Source organism: Carcharodon carcharias, chromosome 10 (assembly GCF_017639515.1).
Source record: "Carcharodon carcharias isolate sCarCar2 chromosome 10, sCarCar2.pri, whole genome shotgun sequence".
NCBI lineage: Eukaryota > Metazoa > Chordata > Chondrichthyes > Lamniformes > Lamnidae > Carcharodon > Carcharodon carcharias.
In genome coordinates, this window is record NC_054476.1 from 62,331,820 (window position 1) to 62,357,456 (window position 25,637).

Below are 25,637 nucleotides of genomic sequence, written 5' to 3' on the forward strand. Positions count from 1 at the left end.
CAAATTAAAAAATGTCTTTTTACTCAGGTAAAAATCCATGTAACAGTCCATTTTTAATGTTGTGTGTCACTGCATTTGTCACTCTGCCATCTTATTTTCGGACACGAAAGAATTCATTTCGGAGCCATTCTGAGTCCTCATATAATCGAGGGTCTCCAAGGCAGAGGATAGTTCTTTTGTAAAAGTAATAGTATAAAACAGCAGCTGGAGGGTGATAAAATCAAACAGTTTCAGGTTAGTGCTTGATGGAATTACAGTTGAAACCTTCTACAGCAACCGGCTCAAGGTATCTGTAGAAACAGATCAAAGGCTTTTCTCATACTGTGTGTAACATAAAACTTTACATACTAGGAAGCCCCAGGTTCAGTTCCTGATCCATGCTAAGTTAATTGATCAGGCTATTGGATTTGGCCTCAACATTCACGTAGCCTGGGAGTGCTGAGGCCAAATAATTTCCAATTGTTGTTACAAAGTGCAAATAGCAGGATCAAATTTATAAAAACAAAAAAACTGCGGATGCTGGAAATCCAAAACAAAAACAGAATTACCTGGAAAAACTCAGCGGGTCTGGCAGCATCGGCGGAGAAGAAAAGAGTTGACGTTTCGAGTCCTCATGACCCTTCGACAGAACTTGAGTTCGAGTCCAAGAAAGAGTTGAAATATAAGCTGGTTTAAGGTGTGTGTGTGGGGGGCGGAAAGATAGAGAGAGAGAGAGGTGGAGGGGGGGGGGGGTGTGGTTGTAGGGACAAACAAGCAGTAATAGAAGATCATCAAAAGATGTCAACGACAATAGTACAATAGAACACATAGGTGTTAAAGTTAAAGTTGGTGATATTATCTAAACGAATGTGCTAATTAAGAATGGATGGTAGGGCACTCAAGGTATAGCTCTAGTGGGGTTTTTTTTTATATAATGGAAATAGGTGGGAAAAGGAAAATCTTTATAATTTATTGGAAAAAAAAGGAAGGGGGAAACAGAAAGGGGGTGGGGATGGGGGAGGGAGCTCACAACCTAAAGTTGTTGAATTCAATATTCAGTCCGGAAGGCTGTAAGGTCCCTAGTCGGAAGATGAGGTGTTGTTCCTCCAGTGTGCGTTGGGCTTCACTGGAACAATGCAGCAAGCCAAGGACAGATTTATGTTTAGCTATGAAGTCCTCCAAAGATAAAGAAGTTGAAATACTCACTGTCTAAACTCAAGACCACTATGATGTGGTACTGGAGGATGCTTGGTGCTTTTACAACTGTACCCAGGCAGAGGTCAGACTATTGAGTAGAGGGATATATATCAGGGGAGGCAAGGAGTGAAGTAATACAATCCGCTGCTGTGTGTCATTACTGACAATGTATTATGATATAATTTCAAACCTTTGATCATTCACTCTAGTTATGTCATTCTGGGAAGATGCTGTGTATCAGCTAACTGTTGGCAGCAGTGCGGTGAAAAGTGGGGAGGAGAGGGGTTGCTGCTGATTTATGGGGCAAGCAGAGGCCTGGAAGTAAAGGTCAAGCATTGTACTGGGCCTTATATGTAATTTAGGGAGATAACAAAAGCAATATTCAGTATTTATTAATTTCTGACTCAGCAGAAAAATTATAAGTTACATTTAATTGCATACAGACCATTCTTCAAAACCAGCAAATGTATTACTTACCGCCAGAAAGCAGGAAATAATAGAAATTGAGATAGTATAATTTAAAGGTTTTACAGAAAGAAAGCTTTACCCAGCTCCCTAATTTTTCACCTTTCCTCACTCTTTGTTAATAAGCATCAGCGGGCTGATCAAGGACTTCATATCCAAGTCTGACCATGCCCACTCCACATGTCCACACACGCACTTTCCATAAGGTCATAGGATAGCCTTTAAGAACCTTGCTTTTTTCTCCCCTCCCTGACCAAGGGACACAAAGGCCAAAAGTGGCATCCCTATGATCACCTCAGCTGAGGTCAGTTAACAACACAGACCAAGAGCTTAATTAAGTTGGAACTTTGTGTCTTTGTAGTTCAGTAATACATTGGATGGCAAAAGATGACTGTTAAATTAATTCAGTTAACTTTTAAAAAATTGCTTTTCTTTTTATGAATTGAAAAAAGTTTTGGAATTAAAAAAAACTGGATGGTTGATTGAATACAAGAGGCAGATCCTTCCTCACTTGTGCTTCTGAGCATAGTAATCCAAAGCACCTTCAAGCTCTGTAAAGTTGTTGAGCCTGGAGTACAGGATTTTGAGGGAACAGTGTCAGAAAGTGATGGAAAGTGTTGGCGACAGTGCTATTAAGTGGCGCTAATGTTCAGTTTGGGTTCTACTCGAGACACTCAAGTTCCTGACCTCATTACAGCCTTGGTCCAAATGTGGACAAAAGAGCTGAACTCCCAAGGTGAGGTGAGAGTGACTGCCCTTGACATCAAGGCAGCATTTGACCATGTGTGGCATCAAGGAGTCCTAACGAAACTAAAGTCAATTGGAATCATGGGGAAAACTCTCCACTGGTTGGAGTCATACATACCTAGCATAAAAGAATATGGTTATGGTTATTGGAGGTCAATCATCTCAGTCCCAGGACATCGTTGGAGTTCCTCAGGGTAGTATCCTAGGCTCTACCATCTTCATCAATGACATTCCCATCATCATGAGGTCAGAAGTGGGGATGTTTGCGGATGGTTGCAATGTTCAGTGCCATTTGGGACTCCTCGGATACTGAAGCAATCAGTGTCCAAATGCAGCAATATTCAGGCTTGGGCTGATTATTTGGCAAGTAACATTTGTGCCACACAAGTGCCAGGCAATGACCATCTCCAACAAAACAGAATCTATCCATTGCCCCTTGTAATTTAATGCCACTACCAACACTGAAACCCCACTATTTACATCCTGGGAGTTACTACTGACCAGAAACTGAACCGGATCAGCCACATAAATACGCTGGCTACAAGAACATGTCAGATGCTGGGAATTCTGCAGCGAGTAACTCGCCCCCTGACTTGCCAAAGCCTCTTCACGAGTCAGGAGTGTGATCGAATATTCTCCATTTTCCTGGATGAGTGCAGCTCCAATCAAAAAGCTCAATATTATCCAGGACAAAGCAGCCCACTTGATTGGTACCCTATCCAACACGAACTCAGAGGCAGCAGTGTGTACCATCTACAAGATGCACTGCAGCAATTCACCAAGGCTCCTTCAACAGCACCTTTTCAAACTCACGACCTCTACCACCTAGGACAACAGATACATAGGAACACCACTACCTAGTAGTTCCCCTCCAAGCCACACACCATCCTGACTTGGAAATATATCACCGTTCCTTCACTGTCACTGGGTCCAAATCCTGGAACTCCCCTCCTGAAGGGGTGTTCCTACAGCACAACGACTGCAGTGGTTCAAGAAGATGGCTCACCACCACCTTCTCAAGGACAATTAGAGATGAGCAAAAAACGCTGGCCCACATCCCAATAAAGACAAAGTAATTACTTGTCTTTCAGGCACAGCATCTGTGAACTGCCAAAGCACTCTTCTGCTCCTCATGTTCATGAAGCAAACATCTTTTGAAGTGAGGATTATAATTAAATATTTCTAAGAATACATAACAGCCTAAAGAGTGAGGCAGGGTAAAGGGTGAAGCAGAGAATAGAGACAAACAGGCAGGGTCAAAGGAAAGAGCAGGAGAGAGGACCAGGAAAGGGTGGGGAGGGCGGGGGAAAAAAAAAAAAATCAGAAGATGAGAGGGAGACCAGTCACTGAGGGGAAGGGAGAGAACTAGGAATGGGCTAGGGGACAGGGAAAGAATGAAGAATGGATGGAAGAAAGGAGGATTGAGAGACAGTTCTCATTTTTGCATTATTGCATAAGTAAAATGTGACCCACTCACTGGTTTTGACATGTGCATCTGGCACCCAGATTGAAAAAAAGTTCAAAGTCCCTGGAGGACAAGACAGAAGTGGCAGGCTGAATCAATCCTGCAAAACTTTTTAGATTTCTGAGGAGATTGTAAGAAAAAAAACATTTTTGAAACACATGCAGTACTGATAAAGTACAATGGATACATGTTTATACCCTGCATTGCTCCATATAGCGGCTTCTTCAATCTCAGTTTCAAACAAAGGAAGCATTAGGAGGGGCTACCTTACTGATGCAGAATCTAAAAGCCGACTACTGGCAGTTGGCATCTTACGATCATGGATGCCAGTTAAGAAGTATTAACAATTTTAAAATCAATTTTAGCTTGTACTTATACTTTAGCTTATACTTGTCTGCTACACATAGTTCCCTGGCTCAGGATAAAAACAGGACACCACTTCCCATGCCTTTGCCCAATGGCATTTCATAAGCTAACCATTAGGAAGTGTACACTGACTTGTTTTCAATCCTCTCAATCCTCCTTTCTTCCGTCCATTCTTCATTCTTTCCCTGTCCCCTAGCCCATTCCTAGTTCCTTTATTCCTATATGGGTCCATCTGGCTCCATCTTGTGATTCGACCACTCGCCTGACAGTAAAGGTAAGGTTGAATAACTCCCATATGGGGCGAATCCACAACACGTCCTGTATTTCACCCTCTTTCATGCCTCAGTGAATTGGCACAGTCCACAATGCTCTATTTATTTACATCCGCAATGAATTCACTGTCATTTTCTTTCCTCTCCAATTATCTAGTAGAACCTGATGTAGCAGTGAACTGTATGGAAGAACTCAGAATTAAACCTTAGTTTATGTCAAATTAGATGCAATCAAGCAGTGTGTCACAATGGGGCACTGCACTTGGCCTCAGCAATCCTGAGCTAAGGAGCCAGGTTTCTTGCTCCTGATTGTTAGCCTATGTCCCCCATTGCATTTGGCTATGAACATTCAACTGTAATACCTTTGCTGTTAAGTGTCTTGTTGAAAATCACTGTCTGGATTCACACATGAAGAATGACCAGCGTTGAAAGAACCTTACCTCAGTAAAAATCAGCATGTACACAAAAGAATGTTTAAAAATGTAGGCAATCTTGACAATATGAAAAAGTTACCAGAAGCACACTTACCAAATCGTTGGAAAACGAAAAGTGCCTGAAGTCCACTTGTCCACACGTACCTACGCATATTCCACCATCGCAGATTCTGATAGGAATGGGAATTAAAGTGGACACTGAAGGTGAATAAGACTAAGCAGCTCAGGGAAATTATTTCTAGCAATTCCCATAGCCATTTTCAACAACTTGCAAACAGGTTTAGTAATGCTTTTAACAACATGACACCTACGTATCAGCTAATAAGATTACCAGTTATAAGCAAGCCAAATCCCCTTGACCTTTTTCAGCACATGCATATCAGAAAACATGAGCATTGCCAACATCTGTGATGGTCAAACATAGCCTGAACAGTAGCAGCTGCACTGGGGCTTTCTCCCAACAGTGCATCCCACATTCAAAGCAAATTAAGTTTCCTATGAGCTGAAGACTCCACCTTCTGCATACCAAGTCTAAAATTGCATGACCAAGGTCAACAATTATCTTGTAAATATGATACTGTCAAATGGAGATAGTGTGAATGTCCACCACATTCTTGTATCTTGTCCAAAAAGTATGACAAACTTAGTTTTAACCTATCCTCGTTGATCTATCAGATTTCTTTACAATTAGAATAAATAGCAGTAAGATACAGCAAGTTACTAATGCAATGTTAGTAATAAAAGGAATTCTGATGGATGAACTGTAAGCTATACTCCCAATCTTTTTCTTTCTGCTGCCCTCATCCCCAAAAACTGGATCTGTCCTTGACTCATGTGTGTTTCCTACATTACAGCAGTGACTACACTTTAAAGTACTTCATTGGCTGCAAAGTGCTTTGGGATGTCCTATGGTCATGATGAAGGCACAATATAAATGGATGTCTTTCTCTCTTTTTCTCCCTCGTCTACTCTCATTCTTAGTCTCTCCGAGTTCCCCTCTTAGTCTTTGCCACCCATTTGTAACATGGCACTCTGCTTCTCGATACACATTTCCTCTTATCACTCCCTTTGGGGGAGGGGGAATTTGAAAAATACCTGAAAGAGAAAAGTTGCAGGGATATGGGGAAAGTGCAGGGGAGTGGATTGCTCATTGAAAGGGCCAGTATTGGCTCAATAGGCTGAATGGCTTTTGTTGTACTTATGATTTATCTACTATACTTTGCACATGGCCCCTCCCTGGTTTGTCTCCGTGCATGATAGAATTTACAGTTACCCTATCTGAAAATAATGCCATCTTCTTTAATCCACCCTAATCAACAGCAAGAAAGTTAGAACATAAGATGTTGCAGAAGTAGGCCATTTGACCCACTGAGTCTGCTCCGCCATTCAATGAGATCATGGCTGATCTGATGACCCTCAATTCCATTTTCCTGCCTTTTCCTCATAACCCTCAATTCCCTTACTGATTAAAAATCAGTCTATCTCAGCCTTGAATATACTTAACAACTCAGCCTCCACAGCCCTCTGTGGTAAAGAATTCCACAGATTCACTACCTCGAGAGAAAAAATTCCTCCTCATCTCTATTTTAAATGGGCAACCCCCTACTGAGATTATGCCGTCTGGTCCTAGACTCTCCCACAAGGGAAAACAACCTCAGCATCTACCCTGTCAAGCCCCCTAAGAATCTTATATGTTTCAAGAAGGTCACCTCTCGTTCTTCTAAACTCCAATGAGTACAGGCCCAACCAACTCAACCTCTCCTCATAGGAAAATTCCTCCATACCAGGGATCAACTTAGTGAACCTTCTCTGAACTACCTCCAATGCCAGTATATCTTAGTATCTAGGGGAAGGCAATGGCATAGTGATATTGTCGCTGGAATAGTAATCCAGATACCCAGGGCAATGCTCTGGGGACCTGGGTTTGAATCCCGCCACGGCAGACGGTGGAATTTGAATTTAATAAAAATCTGGAATTAAACGTCTAATGATTTGTAAAACCCATCTGGTTCAACAATGCCCTTTACGTGGTCTGGCCTACAAGTGACTCTTAAATGGAGCAAGCCACTCAGTTGTATCAAACTGCTATAAAGTCTCAAAAAAAAAGGAATGAAACTGGACAGGCCACCCGGCATTGACCTAGGCACCAGAAACGTCAATGGCAAACAGCCCTGTCAACCCTGCAAAGTCCTCCTTGGCGGCTAGCGCCAAAATTGGGAGTTGTCTCACAGCAATCTCTCAAGCAACAATCTGACAGTCATCCTCACGGAATCCTATTGTACAGATAATGTCCCAGACATCACCATCCCTGGGTATGTCCTGCCCACCAGCAGGACATCGTTAGGAATGACCACTGCACGGTCATTGTGGAGACGAAGTCCTGTCTTCACATTGAGAATACCCTCCATCGTGTCATGTGGCACTACCACCGTGCTAAATGGGAGATTTTGAACAGATCTAGCAACTCAAGACTGGGCATCCATGAGACGCTGTGGACCATCAGCAGCAGCATTGTATTCGAACACAATCTGTAACCTCATGGCCCGGCATATCCCCTACTCTACCATTACCATCAAGACAGGGATCAAGCCTGGTTGAATGAAGAGTGCAGTGGGGCATGCCAGGAGCAAACCAGGTGTACCTAAAAATGAGGTGTCAACCTACTGAAGCTATAACATAGGACTACTTGCATGCCAAACAGCATAAGCAGCAAGTGATGGGCAGAGCGAAGTGATCCCACAAGCAAAGGATCAGACCTAAGCTCTGCATTCCTGCCACATCCAATTGTGAATGGTGGTACACAATTAAACAACTCACTGGAGGAGGAGGCTCCACAAATATCCCCGTCCTCAATGATGGGGGAGCCCAGCACATCAGTGCAAAAGATAAGGCTGAAGTATTTGCAGCAATCTTCAGTCAGAAGCGCCGAGTGGATGATCCATTTTGGCCCCCTCCGGAGGTCCCCAGCATTACAGATGCCAGTCTTCAGCCAATTCGATTCACTCCACATGATATCAAGAAACAACCGAAGGCACTAGACAGTGCAAAGGCTATGGGCCCTGACAATATTCCAGCAATGGTACTGAAGGCTCGTACTCCAGAACTTGCTGCGATACTAGCCAAGCTGTTCCAGTACAGCTACAACACTGGCATCTACCTGGCTATATGCAAAATTGCCCAGGTATGTCCTGTAAACAAAAAGCAGGACAAATCCAAATGGGTCAATTACTGCCTCATCAGTCCACTCTCAATCATCAGTAAAGTAATGGATGGAGTCATCAACAGTGCTATCAAGCACTGCTTAGGAATAACCTGCTGACTGATGCCCAGTTTGGTTCCACCAGGTTCACTCAGCTCCTGGCCTCATTATAGCCTTGGTTCAAACACGGACAAAAGAGCTGAACACCCGAGGTGAGGTGAGAGTTACTGCCCTTGACATCAAGGCTATGTTTGATTGCGTGTGGCATCAAGGAGCCTCAGCAAAACTGGAGTCAATGGGAATCAGGGGGAAACTCTCTGCTGCTTAGAGTCATACACAGTATAAGGCAAATGATTGTGATTGTTGGAGGTCAGTCATCTCAGTTCCAGGACATCAATGCAGGAGTTCCTCAGGGTGGTGCCCTAGGCCCAACCATCTGCAGCTGCTTCATCAATGACCTTCCTTCCATCATAAGGTCAGAAATGGGGAGATTTGTTGATGATTACACAATGTTCTGCACCATTCGTGACTCCTCAGATACTGAAGCAGTCTATGTCAAATGCAACAAGACCTGGATAATATCCAGGCTTAGGCTGACATGTGGCAAGTAACATTCGCACCACACAAGTGTCAGGCAAGTCTCCAACAAGAGAAAATCTAAACATTGTCCCTTGACGCTCAATGGCATTACCACCACCGAATCCCTCACTATCAACATCCTGGGAGCTGCCATTGACCAGAAACTGAACTGGACTAGCCATATAAATACTGTGGCTACAAGAGCAGATCAGAGACTAGGAATCCTGCAACGAGTAACCCATCTCCCAACTCCCCAAAGCCTGTCCACCATTTACAAGGCACAAATCAGGAGTGTGATGGAATACTCCCCACTTGCCTGAATGAGTGCAGCTCCTACAGCACTCAAGAAGCTTGACACCATCCAGAACAAAGCAGCCCGCTTGATTGGGACCACATCAACAAACATTCACTCCCTCCACCACCAACGCACAGTGGTAGCAGTGTGTACCATCCATATGATGCAATGCAGGAATTCATCAAGGCCCCTTAGACAGCACCTTCCAAACCCACGACCACTACCATCTAAAAGGACAAGGACAGCAGCTAGATGGGAATGCCACCACTTGAAAGTTCCCCTTCAAGTCACTCACCATCCTAACTTAGAAATATATTGCCGTTTCTTCGCTGTCGCTGGGTCAAAATCCTGGAACTCACTTCCTAGTAGCACTGTGGTTTAACTACACCAGATGGACTGCAGCAGTTCAAGGCGGCGGCTCATCACCACCTTCTCAAGGGCAACTACGGCTGGGCAATAAATGCTGGCCCATATTCCATGAATAAAAAAAATCTTTCCTTAGATAAGGGGACCAAAACTGTTCACAGTATTCTAGGTGTGGTCTAACTAATGCCTTGTATAATTTTAGCAAGATTTCCCTATTTTTATACTCCATTCCCTTTGAAATAAAGGCCAAAATTCCATTTGCCTTCCCTATTACCTGCTGAACTTGTATACTAACTTTTTGGGATTCATGCATGAGGACTCCCAAATCCCTCCGTGCTGCAGCTTTCTCCATTTAAATAATACTCAGCTCCTACATTCTTCCTGCCAAAGTACATAACCTCACATTTTCCCACATTATATTCCATCTGCCAAGTTTCTGCCCACTCAATTAATCTGTCTATATCCCTTGGAAGATTGTGTCATCCTCATCACTTGCCTACCCACCTATCTGTGCGTCATTAACAAACTTTGCGATAGTACATTCACTTCCATCATCCAAGTCATCAATATATATTGTAAATAATTGTGGGCCCAGCACTGATCTGTGGCACTCCACTAGTTACAGGTTGCCATCCCGAAAATGCCCCCTTATCCCAACTCTGCCTTCTATTAGTTAGCCAATCCTCTATCCATGCTAATATACTACCCCCAACACCATGGGCTCTTATCTTATTAAGTAGCCTTATATGCAGTACCTTATCAAACACCTTTTGGAAATCCAAATATATGACATCTACTGGTTCCCCTTTATCTATCCCGCTTGTTACCTCCCCAAAGAATTCTAATCAAATTTGTCAGGCAGTTCCTACAGAATCACTAGCTGCAAAAACATCCAGGCTATCTCAAGCATTCTAACTGTAAGGACAGATCTCAATGAACTATAAAACCACTGCACAACAAATTCTCCTAGACTAAAAAAAATCATTTAAGAGAACCTAAGCATATTTACGTTGTATTACTATTGTGTGCTGCATTGTTTTGATCCATTTTATTGATAATATTATGGTTCCACCATGTTGAAATAAAGATGCATGCATTACTTCTCATTTTTGCCTGGACTTCAAAATTGTGAAACTCCTTAACTTTCCTCTCTTCATATAACCTAACAATTTGAAACCAAAGCATGCTGACATCTGATCACTTCTGTGACCTACCTTGTCAGCTGTAATTCTTTTTGCAACATTGGTGGTATCCTGCACCAGCTGCCTTGGCATTTCATCAGAGTTCCTCAATAAAAGTACTAGCTTCTCTACTATTTAATGAATAGCTGACCTAAAACAGCTCAGGAGCAGTTTTGAACCCAAAGCCGATGCTAAACTAGCTGATATTTGTGGCACACCAGTAAAGACATTGCAAATGGCTCGAGAGGAGAAAGCTAATCAGTGTTTCTGCTTGTGACTGACATCTAGCAATCACTGCTGGAAGTGGAGTTGAGTGAAGGTGCCATTTGGGCTCTGTGATGGTTTCTTACATGACAGAAAAGCCTGCCAACTTTCACTATCTCAGATCCCATCTGAAACCAAGGGTATCAAAGATCCGTAGCCAGGCAAAGAATCAACCCATTCAGAAAAGGACTTAGAAAATTGGCAGGAAACAAGGCTTCTAAATCTCAGTCATGCTGTGTAGGGGACAATTAAGCAGAAGCAAAAACTTACAAGGAAAAAGGCAAAATAAAAATAAGTTACTTTCAAACACCTTTCAGCCAGCACTGATTGGGATGAGAGCAGGTTAGTCACTTGCCCCTTTAATTGCAGATAATTATGACCAGACAAATGTCAGGGAAATGATTGTTTCATTTTCCCTACTGAGGGTACTGACTCTTATATTTGCCCAGATAGTGTATTGGTAAATTATTGAAGTGTAGCATAACCAGGCATCTGCGCAAGCAGGTGTCTTGGAGGATTATTTAATACCTGGCTAATCTTCCTGTCAAGGGTCCAAAGGGCAACTGCAGCACCATTTTGGTTGAGATCAGCTAAATCCTCATATGCCTTTGATTTCTTTTGGATGTTGATTTACTCATTAATTTCCAATGTTTTCTGCCTTGAATTAAAGTGTTTATTTCCTATCCTCACTACTTACTAAAAGATTAGTCATATTCAACTAGAAAGGCATATTTATCGCTTCCCCCCCACCCAAGAAAAAAAATGAAAGATTGCATTGTTACAGCATCTCAAGTTTCACATGCAATGAATTACTTGGAAGTGTAGTAATTTGTTATTCACTCAAATGCATTATTTACAACTTCTTCCTTTGTATAAAGCTTGCGTACCTGAATCCAAACATGAAAGCTGACACTCAGAACAAAGTAAATACCAGTGACAAGAATGGTTCCTGTAAACCTGTGAATCAGCAATTTGACTAAGCCAGCTTGAAAGATGAATGTGTTGAAAAACATTAGGAAGATGATGATGATATTGAAGAGGATTCCAATGTCTTGAATACTGAAGAAAGAAAAAAACATTCAGACTTTTGTTTTTAAAAGTTCCCAGACTAATTATAGCAGTTCTGAAATAACAATGCCAATCAATACATACTTTCCTTTTAAATGCAAATCGGCAACAGAGTGTTTGAAAGTGATCAAACTGGTAAATGCAGTGCCTTGTGTAATACTGAGCCATACAGGCTAGATCCCTGGTCAGTGCTGATCTCAGCTAGGGTAATATTCAAGGTCCAAAATTGGTCTCACTCCCACCATATCAGGAAGGGGAAACCCACCATGGCTCCTAAACATTGTCCAGTTAGCCCCAATCATATTATGTCAGGGTAACAGTGATGCCCTCTTTGATTTAATAACCTGTAAAATTAATTGTCTAGGTTCACACAAGTTGAATGGCAAATGGGATATAGTATTGAAAGCCAGTTATTCCCCATTTACAAATAATGTCAAATTTAAATTTGTGAATAGTGCCTCATCAACCTGTACGTAGCTAGTAGCTCCCTCGGAGAACAGATGGCTGAGCGGAGATGTGTTAGAGGTGTCTGGACAGAGCAGATAGGGAGAAACTGTTCCCATTGGCAGGAAGATTGAGAACAAGAGGGCATAGATTGGCAAAAGAAGCAACGGCAATAGGAGGAGAAACGTCTTCACGCAGTTAAGATTTGGAATGGAATGTGGTGGAGGCAGACTCAATCGTGGCTTTCAAAAAGGAATCGGATAATTATCTGAAAAGGAAATAAACTGGAGGCCTACAGGGAAAAGTTGGGGGAAAGGGACAAGGTGAAAGAGCAATCACGGGCATGATGGGCTGTATGGCCTCATTCTAAGATTCTATACTGCAGTCATAAGAATCTAACTAATCATGATTTGTACAGTCTCGCACTACTACCTTTACCTACAAGGCAAATGGAGGAACTGGAGGAGAGCAAGTATATTTTTAATTGAAAGAACTAAGATTTTCACTCTGTACACAGCTGTTTGTCTCTACCGAACATGTTTTGGTTGGGAGGAAAATGTGGTTTGATCTTAGATCTCTATTTCCCAAGATATCTTCTACTTATTGGCTATTAGGAGGTTCCACTGCACCCTGGTAAATGTTTAAAGTAGAAAAGCCTGGTGAAGGCCCATGCAGCAGGACATTATCAAACAAGATTACAGATGATAGAGTATTATCACATTTAAAATCACAAAGTCTATATATCTTTCGTGTTTATTTATGAGAATTTCCTGGTTATCTAAAATTCATTTTATTGAGGGCTTAGTATTGTATCTTTGGGTTGGGATCAAATCCACATTCTTTCCTAGGTGGTTGCAAATTCAATTGAGGGGAAATTTGCTTCCATAGATGACACAACTGTCTTTATTAAACCAGACTTATGTCTTAAAATAGTTGTGCAATTCAATTCCAAAATAAGTCAAAACCGCAAAGATGATTTTCAGGATAAAGCAAAGAACTAAAGACTTGGTAACAAATATAATAATTGCATTGGGATCTCTCATCTCATTGAATTTTGTAAGATTTGTTCAACTGTGGTAAACAACCTTTGATTTCCTATATCACAGGCCGAACTGCAAGGTGTACTCACATTTAATGTTACTAAGAGATAGAGAATTTTTTTTTTTGTGTACCCGAGATAAGAGTTAACATTTCTGTAGTTCTGTAATATAAATATCTTCTCATGCTCACACACACACTCACATGAACATTATCAGCGGGATGACTGGCTCCGTGAATATAAGCTCAGAAAAGGAATTGGCCAACAGGTCGTAGATCATGAGAAGGAATTGTACTGCCAGCACAAGGCTGTAATTTGATGTCTGGAGCATTCCCCAGTGAAGTCAGTGTTGGTAACACAGAAAATCAGTGGTACAGTCATGTAAACACATGATCTGTTCAACAACCTGGAACACAAGGATATACTTCAGCCACAGAATTAAAACAAATGTGCACACAAAATAGAATTATGGGGATATAAACTTCGCAACAAATCCCAACTTCCCTCACCTCCCCATAGGTAGAAGGTTACTGATGAGAGAATCTGGGACGACATACTGTGTCTCTATCATGATATCTCAAATGCTATCCTAATAGAGATCAGCTAATCCAGTACAAGCAGGGGCACTAGTTTAGTCTTGTGATGAATTGAATTCAAGATCTAACTGCAAAGATCTCTAATAAGGAAGTGTGGTCAGGTTAAACTCACTAAGTCATAAACTTAGTTCACTGCTTATGGTTACAACTTCAAACCTGCTACATGACTAATCAATCACCTGTCCAATTACAGTCCCTGCTCCTGGGTCCTGGCAAGGTATTATGCATAAGCCACAAACAGAAAAAGTAGTTGCTGTCTCTCATTCTTTCTTTCAGTAGCTGTACGCACGAGATGCTGTGAAGACTTTGGAGAGAGTACAATGTGGTTTATTGGAATTGCTCCAGGGATCAGGAATTACAGTTATTTGCTTAGATTGTTCAAGCTGGGGTTATTCTCCTTGGAGCAGAGAAGGCGAAGAAGAGTTTTGATAGAAGTATTTAAATCATGAAAGGTTTTGATTGAGTAAATAAGGAGAAACTGTTTCCATGGTTGATCAGTTGATGAGGACAAAGGTTTAAGATGATTGGCAAAAAAGGTGAGATGAGGAAAAGCTTTTTTTTTAAATAGAACGAGTCATTAGGATCTGGAACATCTTGCCTGATAAGGTGGTGTGGATACAGATTCAATATTAAACTTCAAAAGGGAAATAGATAAATACTACAAGGAGAAAAAATTGAAGTGATATGATGAAAGAACAGGGCAGGGAAGTAGGACTAACTCAATTTCTCTTCAAAGGAGTTAGCACAAACTGGAAAGGCTGAATGCCACTTTCGGTACTGTACTATTCTATGATTCTACAAGCAGGGCATTGGCCAAATTCTTTCACTCTTCATGGGGGTAATAGACAGTGTGCTCAAAGACTGACAAAGGGCTGAGTGACAAAAGCACAGCTCGTGTCATCGGATCATACAACATGTAATCAATTATCATATTTTCTCACGTACAAGGCAATCTACAAATAAACCCACCTACCCCTACCCAATTTGTTGTCTTTTTTTGTTGTAAAGAAACCAAATTCCATTTATAGCAATTTCTGGTCTTATGTTTGCAGTACTGTAGATAAAGTCCTCAGACCTTCCAATCTGTAACACAGCATTTAAGGAAATCTTGCACTTATACAGTGCCTTTCACAAGCTCTGGATATCCGAAAGTGCTTCAGAGCATGAGAGTTACTTTTGACATGTTTTAATGTAAGAAAACGTTTCACAATTGATTAACAATTACATATATATTCACACACACATCCATTCTTACACAGGCTGGGATGCCAAGTTAATCTCAGCTAAGGCAATGGTTGAACACTATAATTACCTGTTATGAGGACAAACATAAATCAGGGAGGGATCTCACGCAAACTGAAAACCAGTGACGCTGAGCTCCTGCTGCTGGGAAGCATGCATGCATGGATGCTGTGTGACAACTGTTACATTAACCTTTAAGATCTTTTCATTCATGATCTCTCTAGGCTCAACATGAGGACCACATGCCTGTACTACAGTGATGCTGTTGATAAGCTCTTCCCAACCCCACCTCCGTAGAAATCATGTTGTACAAGTCTACTGAAACCAGACAGAACTGTATGCCAATCTATATTTAGTTTGTTATATAAACTGAGTCACTGTTATCAAGAGATTGACTCTAATCTGCATGCTTATTTAGCTTCCATTTTATAGGAATGAAAATAAAATTACAGCCAATTAGCTCCTTACATCATCATCATCATCTTTCAAAAAACAGCTGGTAAAATACTATCTTGCATACAACCTGGATCCTAAGCTCTGGCATTTCCTCCATAAACCTCTCCGCCTCTTTACCTCTCTTTGCTCTCACTTCTTAAAACCTACCTCTTTAATCGAGTTTTGGGTCACATATCCCATAATCTCACATGGCTTAGTGAAGGCTTCTGTGAAGCTTCCTGGAATGCTTGTACTGAGTTATCTAATCTCAGCCAGGCTGGTGGTAGCTCCAGCCTTCCATGCCAGGCAGGTAGAAAATATTAGACACTATACCAATTCTTCATTGACACCTAGTGACTCTTGCTAGAACCGAATATGTAGACATTAGATCTTACAGCCTGCGATGAAATATCCTGCTGATATCTGTCATGGATGCTCACACAAAGAATGGCAAATTGAACAAGGTACTTGTGGACTGTTGGCTCCCATGGGATCCACGGAAACTCTAGATCCTTGCCACAGATTCCATTCGCCATCCAGTTTGTTTGAAAAAGACTGCTCACAAACTCGGTGAGAGCTCTGGCCCTCTATTCTCTTCATCATAATGAGAGTCTACTACTTCCACCCATCTACTGTCAGAACCCTCAGGGAGCCACTGTTATCTCCAGACTGGATTATTCTAATGCTCTCTAAGCTGGATACCCACCTTTCACCCCCCCCACCTCCCATCATCCTCAGGTCACCCCAAAAACTGCAGTCATTATCCGAACCCAAGCAAAGTCCAGCTCGCTGATCTATATTGGTGTTGGTGACCAGGAACCAATTTAAAATTCTAATCCTAGTGTTCAAATCATTTTAGGGTCTCACCTTTCCCTCTCTCTGTAACCGTCGTCAGTGCTACAACCTTCCAACTGTGGATTCTTGAGTATCTTCCACTATCTTTGTCCCACCGTTAGCATTCTGTCCTGTGTTATGGAACAAAAGAAGTTGATAATTTTTTAAAAATTGGTAATTTCTATTTATTTTCTCCTCTCCACTAACATTGGAACCACAAATTATGTAGAGAGTATATACAAAGCAGATTAATATGGTCCTTTAATTATGCAGATAGTACCTCTGGGATTAGAAACATTATCTTGCAAGTACATCTTGGCCTTTCATTTACTCTAATAGAAGAGATAAGAAGTAGCCAATAGATGTTGAATGCTACACTGCTCTCTGTACAGTGCAGGTGTGCTGTCACTGTGAAGAGTTACTTCCATACAACTCAATTTACCACTGCTCAAAGGTAAAGACAATTAATACTGTGAAACCTCCTGTTGTACAAAAAGAAAAAATGGTGCAGTCTAATGTCAGATTGTAACCAACTGCTGAGCAGCAAAGTTTTTCCTTACGTCATCTTTGGTTTTTTTGCCAATCACCTTAAATCTGAGTCCTGGTTCTCAGTTCCTTCTCGGAACAATTTATTTCTAGTTTGTCTAGACTCTTCATAATTTTGAACACCTCTGTCAAATATCATCTTAACCTCCTTTTCTCCAAGGAGAAAAGCCTCAGCTTCTCCAATCTATTCACATAATTGATGTTCCTCAACTTTGGAGCCATTCTTGTAAGTCTTTTGGAAATCACAGAAATTTATAGCATGGATTCAGCCTATCATGTCCATGCCAGCCGACAATCAGCCATTCAGCTGTAAACTTGTGCATTTCCAAGTACTTTTTAAATTTTATGAGAGTTTTGCCTCGACCACCTTTTCAGACAGAGTTCCAGACACCATCCAGTCTCTGGGTGAAAAAAGTTTCCCCTCGAAACTGCCCACCCTAAACCTATGCCCCCTAATTATGGACCTTTAACCAAGGGGAACAGGGTCTATCCACTATCTAGACTCATTACTATTTATACACTTGAATTAGATCTCCCCTCAGCCTCCTCTGTTCCAAAGAAAACAACCCCAGCCTGTCCAATCTTTCCTCACAACTAAAATTCTCCAGTCCAGGCAATCTCCTCAGAAATCTCCCCTGTACCCTCTCTACTGCAATCACATCCTTCCTAAAATGCAGTGACCGGAGCTGCACACAGTACTCCAACTGTAGCCTAACTTAAGTTTTGTACGATACCAGCATAACCTCCCAGCTCTTGCTTTTATTAGTTGAGACGTGGAATGCAAGTATTCCATAACCACTGACCACTTCACAGAATCAAAGAACTGTTACAGCATAGGGGGCCATTCGACCCCATCGTGTCTGCGCTGGCTCTAGAATGAGTAATTCAACTAGTACCATTCCCCTGCTTTCTCCTTGTAACCCTGTACATTTTTTTCTTTTCAGTTACTGATCCAATTCCCTCTTGAATGCCTCAATTGAGCCTGCATCCACTGCACACCCAAGCAGTGCATTCCAGGTCTTAACCATTGGCTGTGTATAAAAGATTTTCCTCATGGCTCCATTACTTCTTTGGCCAATGACAATAAATCTGTGCCCTCTCAATCATTTTACCATTGGGGTCAGTTTTTGCAATCTAAGATGTCCAGACCCCTCAATTTTGAATACATCTATCAAATCTGCTCTCAAACTTCTCTTCTCCAAGGTAAACAGTACCAACTTCTTCAATTTATCTACATAACTGAAGCTCCTCATGCCTGGGACCATTCTTGGGAATCTTTTCTGCGCTCTTTCTAATGCCTTCTGTAATTAGCCATAGTCCACACAGGACTACAACCATCTCTCTCAAAGAGAGAGAGAGACACAATTGGTTATCTATAGCTTGAGGGCCATATTCCACAAGCATGGAGTAAATTGAGGCAGGCTGGCCTCCATGAACTACCACAGCCAGTATGGGGAGTGAACCCAGGCTGTTTTTGGCATCATTCTGCATCAAATGCTAGCCATCCAGCGAACAACCCCTCCAGTTTTAAATTCTATCAGCTGCTGCAGTGGGACTTGAACCTGTGTCCCCAGACCATTAACCCAGGCCCCTTGGACTACCAGTCCAGTGACATTGCCATTATACTAGCGCCTCCCCTAAAATTTGGTATTACTTCAGTCGGAACACAAGCTTCTGCCAGCACAAGGATCAAGCTCACAACCTTGGCATTATTAGTACCACGCACTAACCATCGGAGCTAACCATCTGACTCATAATACCGTCACATCTTTCCCAAAGTGTGGCATCCAGAACTCATTGCAAAACTCCAGTTGAGGCTGAAACAGTGTTTTATACAAGTTTAACATAACCTACTTGTTTTTACATTCAACTTTATTTACCTGTAGCTATCTTCAGGGATCTACGGACAAGCACTCCAACTCTGTTCCTCTACACTTCAGTATCCTACATTTATTGTGTATTCCCTTGCCTTGCTAGCCTTCCCCAAATGCATTACCTCACATTTCTCCAGGTTGAACTCCATCATAACTACACACCCAATTTTGTGTAATTGCAACCTTCTTAATCATAGCCTCTACTTTTAAGTCCCAATTATTGACATGTACCATAAAAAGCGAGGGATCCTTTATTGTGCCCTGTGGAACCCCACTGGAAGCAGACTTCCAAATCACAAAAACACCAACAACTACCCTTTGCTTCCTGCCTCTAGGCTAATTTTGGACCCAATTTGCCACTTTATCTTCAAGCCCCAAGGTTTTTACTTTCATGACTGGTCTACATGTGGGACCTTATCAAAAGCCTTGCTAAAATCCACTTAGACCACATCAAATGCATTTACCACCACCAACCCTCCTTGTTACCTACTCAAAAAATTCAATATCAATGCTGATTACCTTTGATTAATCAGCGTCTTTTTAAATGAAGATTCATCTTGTCACTCAAAATTTTCTTCCCCATAATTTTCCCACCAGGAGTTAGGCTGACTGTAATTATTCAGTTTATCCCTTTCTCCTGTGTTAAAAATGGTAAGTTAACTGTTCTCCAGTCACCTGATACCACACCTTTAGTCACAAGAGAATTGGAAAATGATGGTCAGAGCTTCTGCTTCTTTCCCTAACAGCCTAGAGTACATTTCATCTGAGCCTGGAGACTTCTCCACTTTCAAAGTTGTTAAGCACCTTAATGCTTCCTTTCTCAATTTGGTAATTTCATCTCTCCCCCCCTCCCCCCTCTCCCCCTCCATCCCCTCTCTCCCCCGCTCTCTTCCCTCCACCCCCCCTCCTTCCCTCCACCCCCCTCCTTCCCTCCACCCCCCCCCCCCCTCCCTCCCCCCCCCTCCCCCCTCCTTCCCTCCACCCCCCCCACCCCCCCTCCCTCCCCCCCTACCCCCCTCCCTCCCCCCCTACCCTCTCCCCCCTACCCCCCCCTCCCTCCCCCCCTACCCTCTCCCCCCTACCCCCCCTCCCTCCCCCCCCCACCCCCCTACCCCCCCTCCCTCTCCCCCCACCCCCCTACCCCCCCTCCCTCTCCCCCCCACCCCCCTACCCCCCTCCCCACCCCCCTCCCTCCCCCCCCTCCCCCCTACCCCCCTCCCTCCCCCCCACCCCCCTCCCTCCCCCCCCTCCCCACCCCCTCCCTCCCTCCCCCCCCACCCCCCTCCCTCCCCCCCCTCCCCACCCCCTCCCTCCCTCCCCCCCCACCCCCCTCCCCTCCCCAACCCCCCCACCCCCCTCCCTCCCCCCCACCACCCCCCCACCCCCCTCCCTCCCCCCCACCACCCCCCCTCCCTCCCCCTCCCCACCCCCCTCCCTCCCCCTCCCTCAACCCACCCCCCCTCCCTCCACCCACCCCCCCTCCCCCCTATCCCCCTCCTCCACCCTATCCCCCTCCCTCCCCCACCCCCCACCCCCCCTCCCCCCCACCCCCCCTCCCCCCCCTCCACCCTATCCCCCTCCCTCCCCCACCCCCCACCCCCCTCCCCCCCTACCCCCTCCCCCCCTCCCCCCACCCCCCCTCCCCCCCACCCCCCCTCCCCCCCCTCCACCCTATCCCCCTCCCTCCCCCACCCCCCACCCCCCCTCCCCCCCTACCCCCTCCCCCCCTCCCCCCTATCCCCCTCCTCCACCCTATCCCCCTCCCTCCCCCACCCCCCACCCCCCCTCCCCCCCACCCCCCCTCCACCCTATCCCCCTCCCTCCCCCACCCCCCACCCCCCCTTCCCCCTCCCCCCCCTCCACCCTATCCCCCTCCCTCCCCCACCCCCCACCCGCCCTCCCCCCCTCCCCCCCCTCCACCCTATCCCCCTCCCTCCCCCACCCCCCACCCCCCCCTCCCCCCCTACCCCCTCCCCCCCCTCCACCCTATCCCCCTCCCTCCCCCACCCACCACCCCCCCTCCCCCCCTACCCCCTCCCCCCCCTCCACCCTATCCCCCTCCCTCCCCCACCCCCCACCCCCCCTCCCCCCCTACCCCCTCCCCCCCCTCCACCCTATCCCCCTCCCTCCCCCACCCCCCACCCCCCCTCCCCCCCTACCCCCTCCCCCCCTCCACCCTATCCCCCTCCCTCCCCCACCCCCCACCCCCCCTCCCCCCCTACCCCCTCCCCCCCTCCACCCTATCCCCCTCCCTCCCCCACCCCCCACCCCCCCCTCCCCCCCTACCCCCTCCCCCCCTACCCCCTCCCCCCCCTCCACCCTATCCCCCTCCCTCCCCCACCCCCCACCCCCCCCTCCCCCCCTACCCCCTCCCTCCCCCACCCCCCCTCCCTCCCCCACCCCCCACCCCCCCTCCCCCCCCTCCCCCCCCTACCCCCTCCCCCCCCTCCACCCTATCACCCTCCCTCCCCCACCCCCCACCCCCCCTCCCCCCCTACCCCCTCCCCCCCCTCCACCCTATCACCCTCCCTCCCCCACCCCCCACCCCCCCTCCCTCCCTCCCCCCTCCCTCCCCCCCCTCCCTCCCCCCCCACCCCACCCCCTCCCTCCCCCCCCACCCCACCCCCCTCCCTCCCCCACCTCCCTCCCCCCCCTCCCTCCCCCACCTCCCACCCCCCTCCCTCCCCCACCCCCCACCCCCCTCCCTCCCCCACCCCCCTCCCCCTACCCCCTCCCTCCACCCTATCCCCCTCCCTCCCCCCCTCCCCCCTATCCCCCTCCCTCCCCCACCCCCCACCCCCCCTCCCCCCCTACCCCCTCCCTCCACCCTATCCCCCTCCCTCCCCCCCTCCCCCCTATCCCCCTCCCTCCCCCACCCCCCACCCCCCCTCCCCCTACCCCCTCCCTCCACCCTATCCCCCTCCCTCCCCCCCTCCCCCCTATCCCCCTCCCTCCCCCACCCCCCCTCCCCCCTATCCCCCTCCCTCCCCCACCCCCCACCCCCCCTCCCCCCTCCCTCCACCCTATCCCCCTCCCTCCCCCCTCCCCCCTATCCCCCCTCCCCCCCCCACCCCCCACCCCCCCCTCCCCCCTATCCCCCTCCCTCCCCCCCTCCCCCCTATCCCCCTCCCCCCCCACCCCCCACCCCCCCTCCCCCCTATCCCCCTCCCTCCCCCCCTCCCCCCTATCCCCCTCCCTCCCCCACCCCCCCCCCCTCCCCCTATCCCCCTCCCTCCCCCACCCCCCACCCCCCCTCCCTCCACCCCCCCCTCCCTCCCCCACCCCCCTCCCCCCCCTCCCTCCACCCCCCCTCCCTCCCCCACCCCCCACCCCCCCTCCCCCCACCCCCCCTCCCTCCCCCACCCCCCACCCCCCCTCCCCCCCCCCCCCCCCTCCCCCCCCTCCTCCCTCCCCCCCCCCTCCCCCCCCACCCCCCTCCCCCCACTCCCCCCCCTCCCCCCCCTCCCCCCCCTCCCCCCCCACCCCCCCCCTCCCCCCCCTCCCCCCCTCCCACCCCACCTCCCTCCCCCCCACCCCCCTCCCTCCCCCCCCCACCCCCCTCCCTCCACCCCCACCCCCCCCGCCCACCCCCCCACCCCCCCGCCCACCCCCCCACCCACCCCCCCCCACCCCGCCCACCCCCCCCTCCACCCCGCCCACCCCCCCTCCCTCCCCCCCCCACCCCACCCCCCTCCCTCCACCCCCTCCCCCCCCCACCCCACCCACCCCCCCTCCCTCCCCCCCCCCCTCCCTCCACCCCCAAATCCCTGATTACAATGTCTGTATCATCTCTCTTTTGGTGAAAGCAGATATAAAGTGTTCATTAAGAACCATACCAATGCCCTCCACCTCCACACAGAGGTTACCCTTATGGTCCCTAATAGGTCCCACTCTTTCTTTCAATATCCTCATGCTTTTTATGTATTTATCAAGAATCTTTGGGTTTTCTTCATTTTACGTGCCAATATTTTTTTCTTGCCCTCTCTTTGTTTTCCTAATTTTATTCTTAATTTCACCCCAGCATTTCTTATAATCTTTTTGGTTTTCTGCAGTACTGAGCCTTCAGTGTCTGTCATAAGCTTCCCTTTTTTTCTTTACCCTTTCCTAAAGACATAAAGGGGCACTTGATTTGTTAGGACAACAAAAACTGCATTGAGGGCCTCAGGGCTTAATGTTTGGAGCACTACTGTTTTTATATAAATGCCCCACAGTCCAGAATCAGAAATAAAATGGTCAAATTTATAGATGATGCCCAACCAGCCTTCAAAAAAGCAGCCAAATAAATTACACAATTAATTGGACAACGTGTGAAAAAAAAGCAAAAAAAAAAAATTTAATGCTGACAAATGGAAAGTGCTATGAAAGGAATAAAAATAGATGACAACTACTCAATGAATAACATTAAAACAGCTAAGTATGGCCTTACAATAAAACCATTAGAGATTCTAGAAAGTCGCAGTGCAAAATCAGGCAAATGTGCCTTTTTAAAAAAAAAATTAGGGCAAACAAATACAGAACTAAACTGTATAAAAATGAAACTTCTAAATTATAAACCTATGGGGGGATGGAGATAATGTCACTTGGCTAGCAATCCAGAGGTCTAGGCAAATGCTCTGTGGACAGTTCAAATACAACAACAGCTGGTGGAATTTTAACTCAATTAATTGAAAAAAATCTGGAATTGAAATCAAGTCTCAGTAATGGTGAACAATTGTTATAATAACCCATCTGCTTCACTAATGGCCTACATGTGACTACAAACCCACAGCAATGTGGTTGATTCTTAACTGCTCTCAAAGGCAATTAGGGACAGCCAACAAATGTTGGCCTTGCCCACTTTCCATGACATAAAAAAAGTCAAATGATATCACTCACATCCAGTACATACTCCAATCCCTGCAGTACCCAGTCACAGAAGGACTTGTGAGTAATAGCTCATTGTGAAGTTAAAAGAAATACAAGAGTCTTAGTAGATACAACACTCAAAATGTATGAAGGCATTGTCTAATCCTGACTGAGGCAAAACCCCAATCAAAGCTAACAGGCTACTTCAACAACATTGTTAAAATGATATAATACAAGTTAGAGAACGTAATAATTAAACCTCAGTGCACCCAAAATGCTGATCACCAAGAAATATGAGACACATTTGATTACTGAAGACAATGAAGATGTGTCTGGCTGAGAGAGAGGGCAAGAGGTAATTTTATCAAGGTCTATAAAATATCTATAAGGGATAGAAATAAAAAATGTTAACCCTTAAGATTATTCGACATTAAAGAGTGGAGATAAAGGAGACAAATAATTTTAAGACAGATGTCAGGAAATTCTGTAGGTGATCAAAGACCTGGAATAATTTAAATTTGATCCTACACGGAAATCTCTGATTAAGGTTAGCGCTCACTCTCTAAATATAGACTAACAGGAAATTTCTCACCACTGACCCCTGGGCCCAAGCTCGCATGGGGCCTGTCCTTTCCTCACCTCTGAAATTAACACTTCCCGTCGACCAGCCTATTTCTTATTCATTCCTAGGTTTCACCTCCAATCCTCACCATCCGATCTATGCCTTAAACCGTTCTAAAGAGTCATACGGACTCGAAACGTTAACTGTTTTCCTCTCTACAGATGCTGTCAGGCCTGCTGTGTTTTTCCAGCATTTTCTGTTTTTACTTCAGATTTCCAGCATCCGCAGTATTTTACTTTAGAACTTAAACCAAATGTTTATTTCCCCCAGGTTAAGATAATTGCAGCTTTTCACAGGGACAGGATAGAAGCCGGGACTACTACGAAAATCACAATAATAAGTGATTGCTCACCTCGGACCACTCACTCTGTCCCCGTCCCCAATCCCGGCTCAGACCAGAGAATTCCCGAGGCCGTTGCGGCTTTCATGGAAACCGGGAGGCGAGCATTGAGCATGCGCATGTCCTCCGCAGCGACACCTGCCGAACTGGAAGAGCAGCAGCGGCCGTTCCTCGTTCCCGCTAAAACAGCAACACCTGCTGGACTGAAGAGGGAGCGGCCGCTCTTCGTTCCCGCTAAAACAGCGACATCTGTCGGATTAGAGGAGCAGCAGCGGTCAAGGCTCGTTTCCGCTAAAATGGCGACACCTGACCGACTACAGGAGCTGCGGTGGCCGCATTTGGTGTTCTCCAAACCAGCGACATCTGTCCCCGCTAAGAGGAGCAGGTTTGCCTGAACACTGGGGTCACCAAAAACCGAATAAAATCTTCAGGAAGCAAAGATTAAGGAGCAGCAGCAGCCACCTACAAGATGCACGAACTATAAAAGATCTTTCATGTGTCTCTCTTTCCCCCCTACCCACCGTCCTTTGCTTCCTTACCGAATCCATTTATTTAAAAAGCGAATCTAGGGCTAAGTACTAAAAACATCATGTGATCAAAATTTGCACATTTGTGAAGTTGAATTTCTTCTGCTGTACCAGCGAAGCTCTGTATTAAGTGAGAAAAAGGCCTGGAACTGCAAACGAGTCCCAACCTAATTTGAGAAAATTGAATAATTTGCAAAGAAGCCGTGAAATGATTATTTTTCAGGAAAATTGTCATGTTTGTTATCAACTGCTTATTTATAATTCATGGAGAAAATTTAAATCTTAAGCATTAAGGGAAACACTGTGATCCGCGGTTTGTTAGCATTCAAATCATTAAGACAATGGTTATCTTGGTTAAAATTTTAACTTTCAATTTCTACATGCTGTAAAATTATTTAAAATTAATCGTTTAAGAG

The 25,637-nt window shown here is 45.9% G+C and overlaps 1 protein-coding gene across 2 annotated transcripts; it reads right to left on the minus strand.

Annotated features, from left to right (window-relative positions):
- On the minus strand, nt 1-24,843 carry tmem138 (transmembrane protein 138). 2 transcript variants are annotated; one of them, XM_041196587.1, is made up of 6 exons: nt 24,707-24,843; nt 16,501-16,598; nt 13,564-13,766; nt 11,697-11,868; nt 5,020-5,095; nt 1-204 (listed from the first exon to the last, which is right to left on the minus strand). In XM_041196587.1, exons 3-6 carry the CDS (start codon nt 13,689-13,691, stop codon nt 92-94), a joined length of 489 nt encoding a protein of 162 aa, XP_041052521.1. In that variant the 5' UTR covers nt 13,692-13,766; nt 16,501-16,598; nt 24,707-24,843; the 3' UTR covers nt 1-91. The 2 variants fall into 2 exon arrangements, with proteins under 2 accessions (XP_041052521.1, XP_041052522.1); XM_041196588.1 differs by lacking the exon at nt 13,564-13,766.
- Between the last annotated feature and the right edge of the window lie 794 nt (nt 24,844-25,637).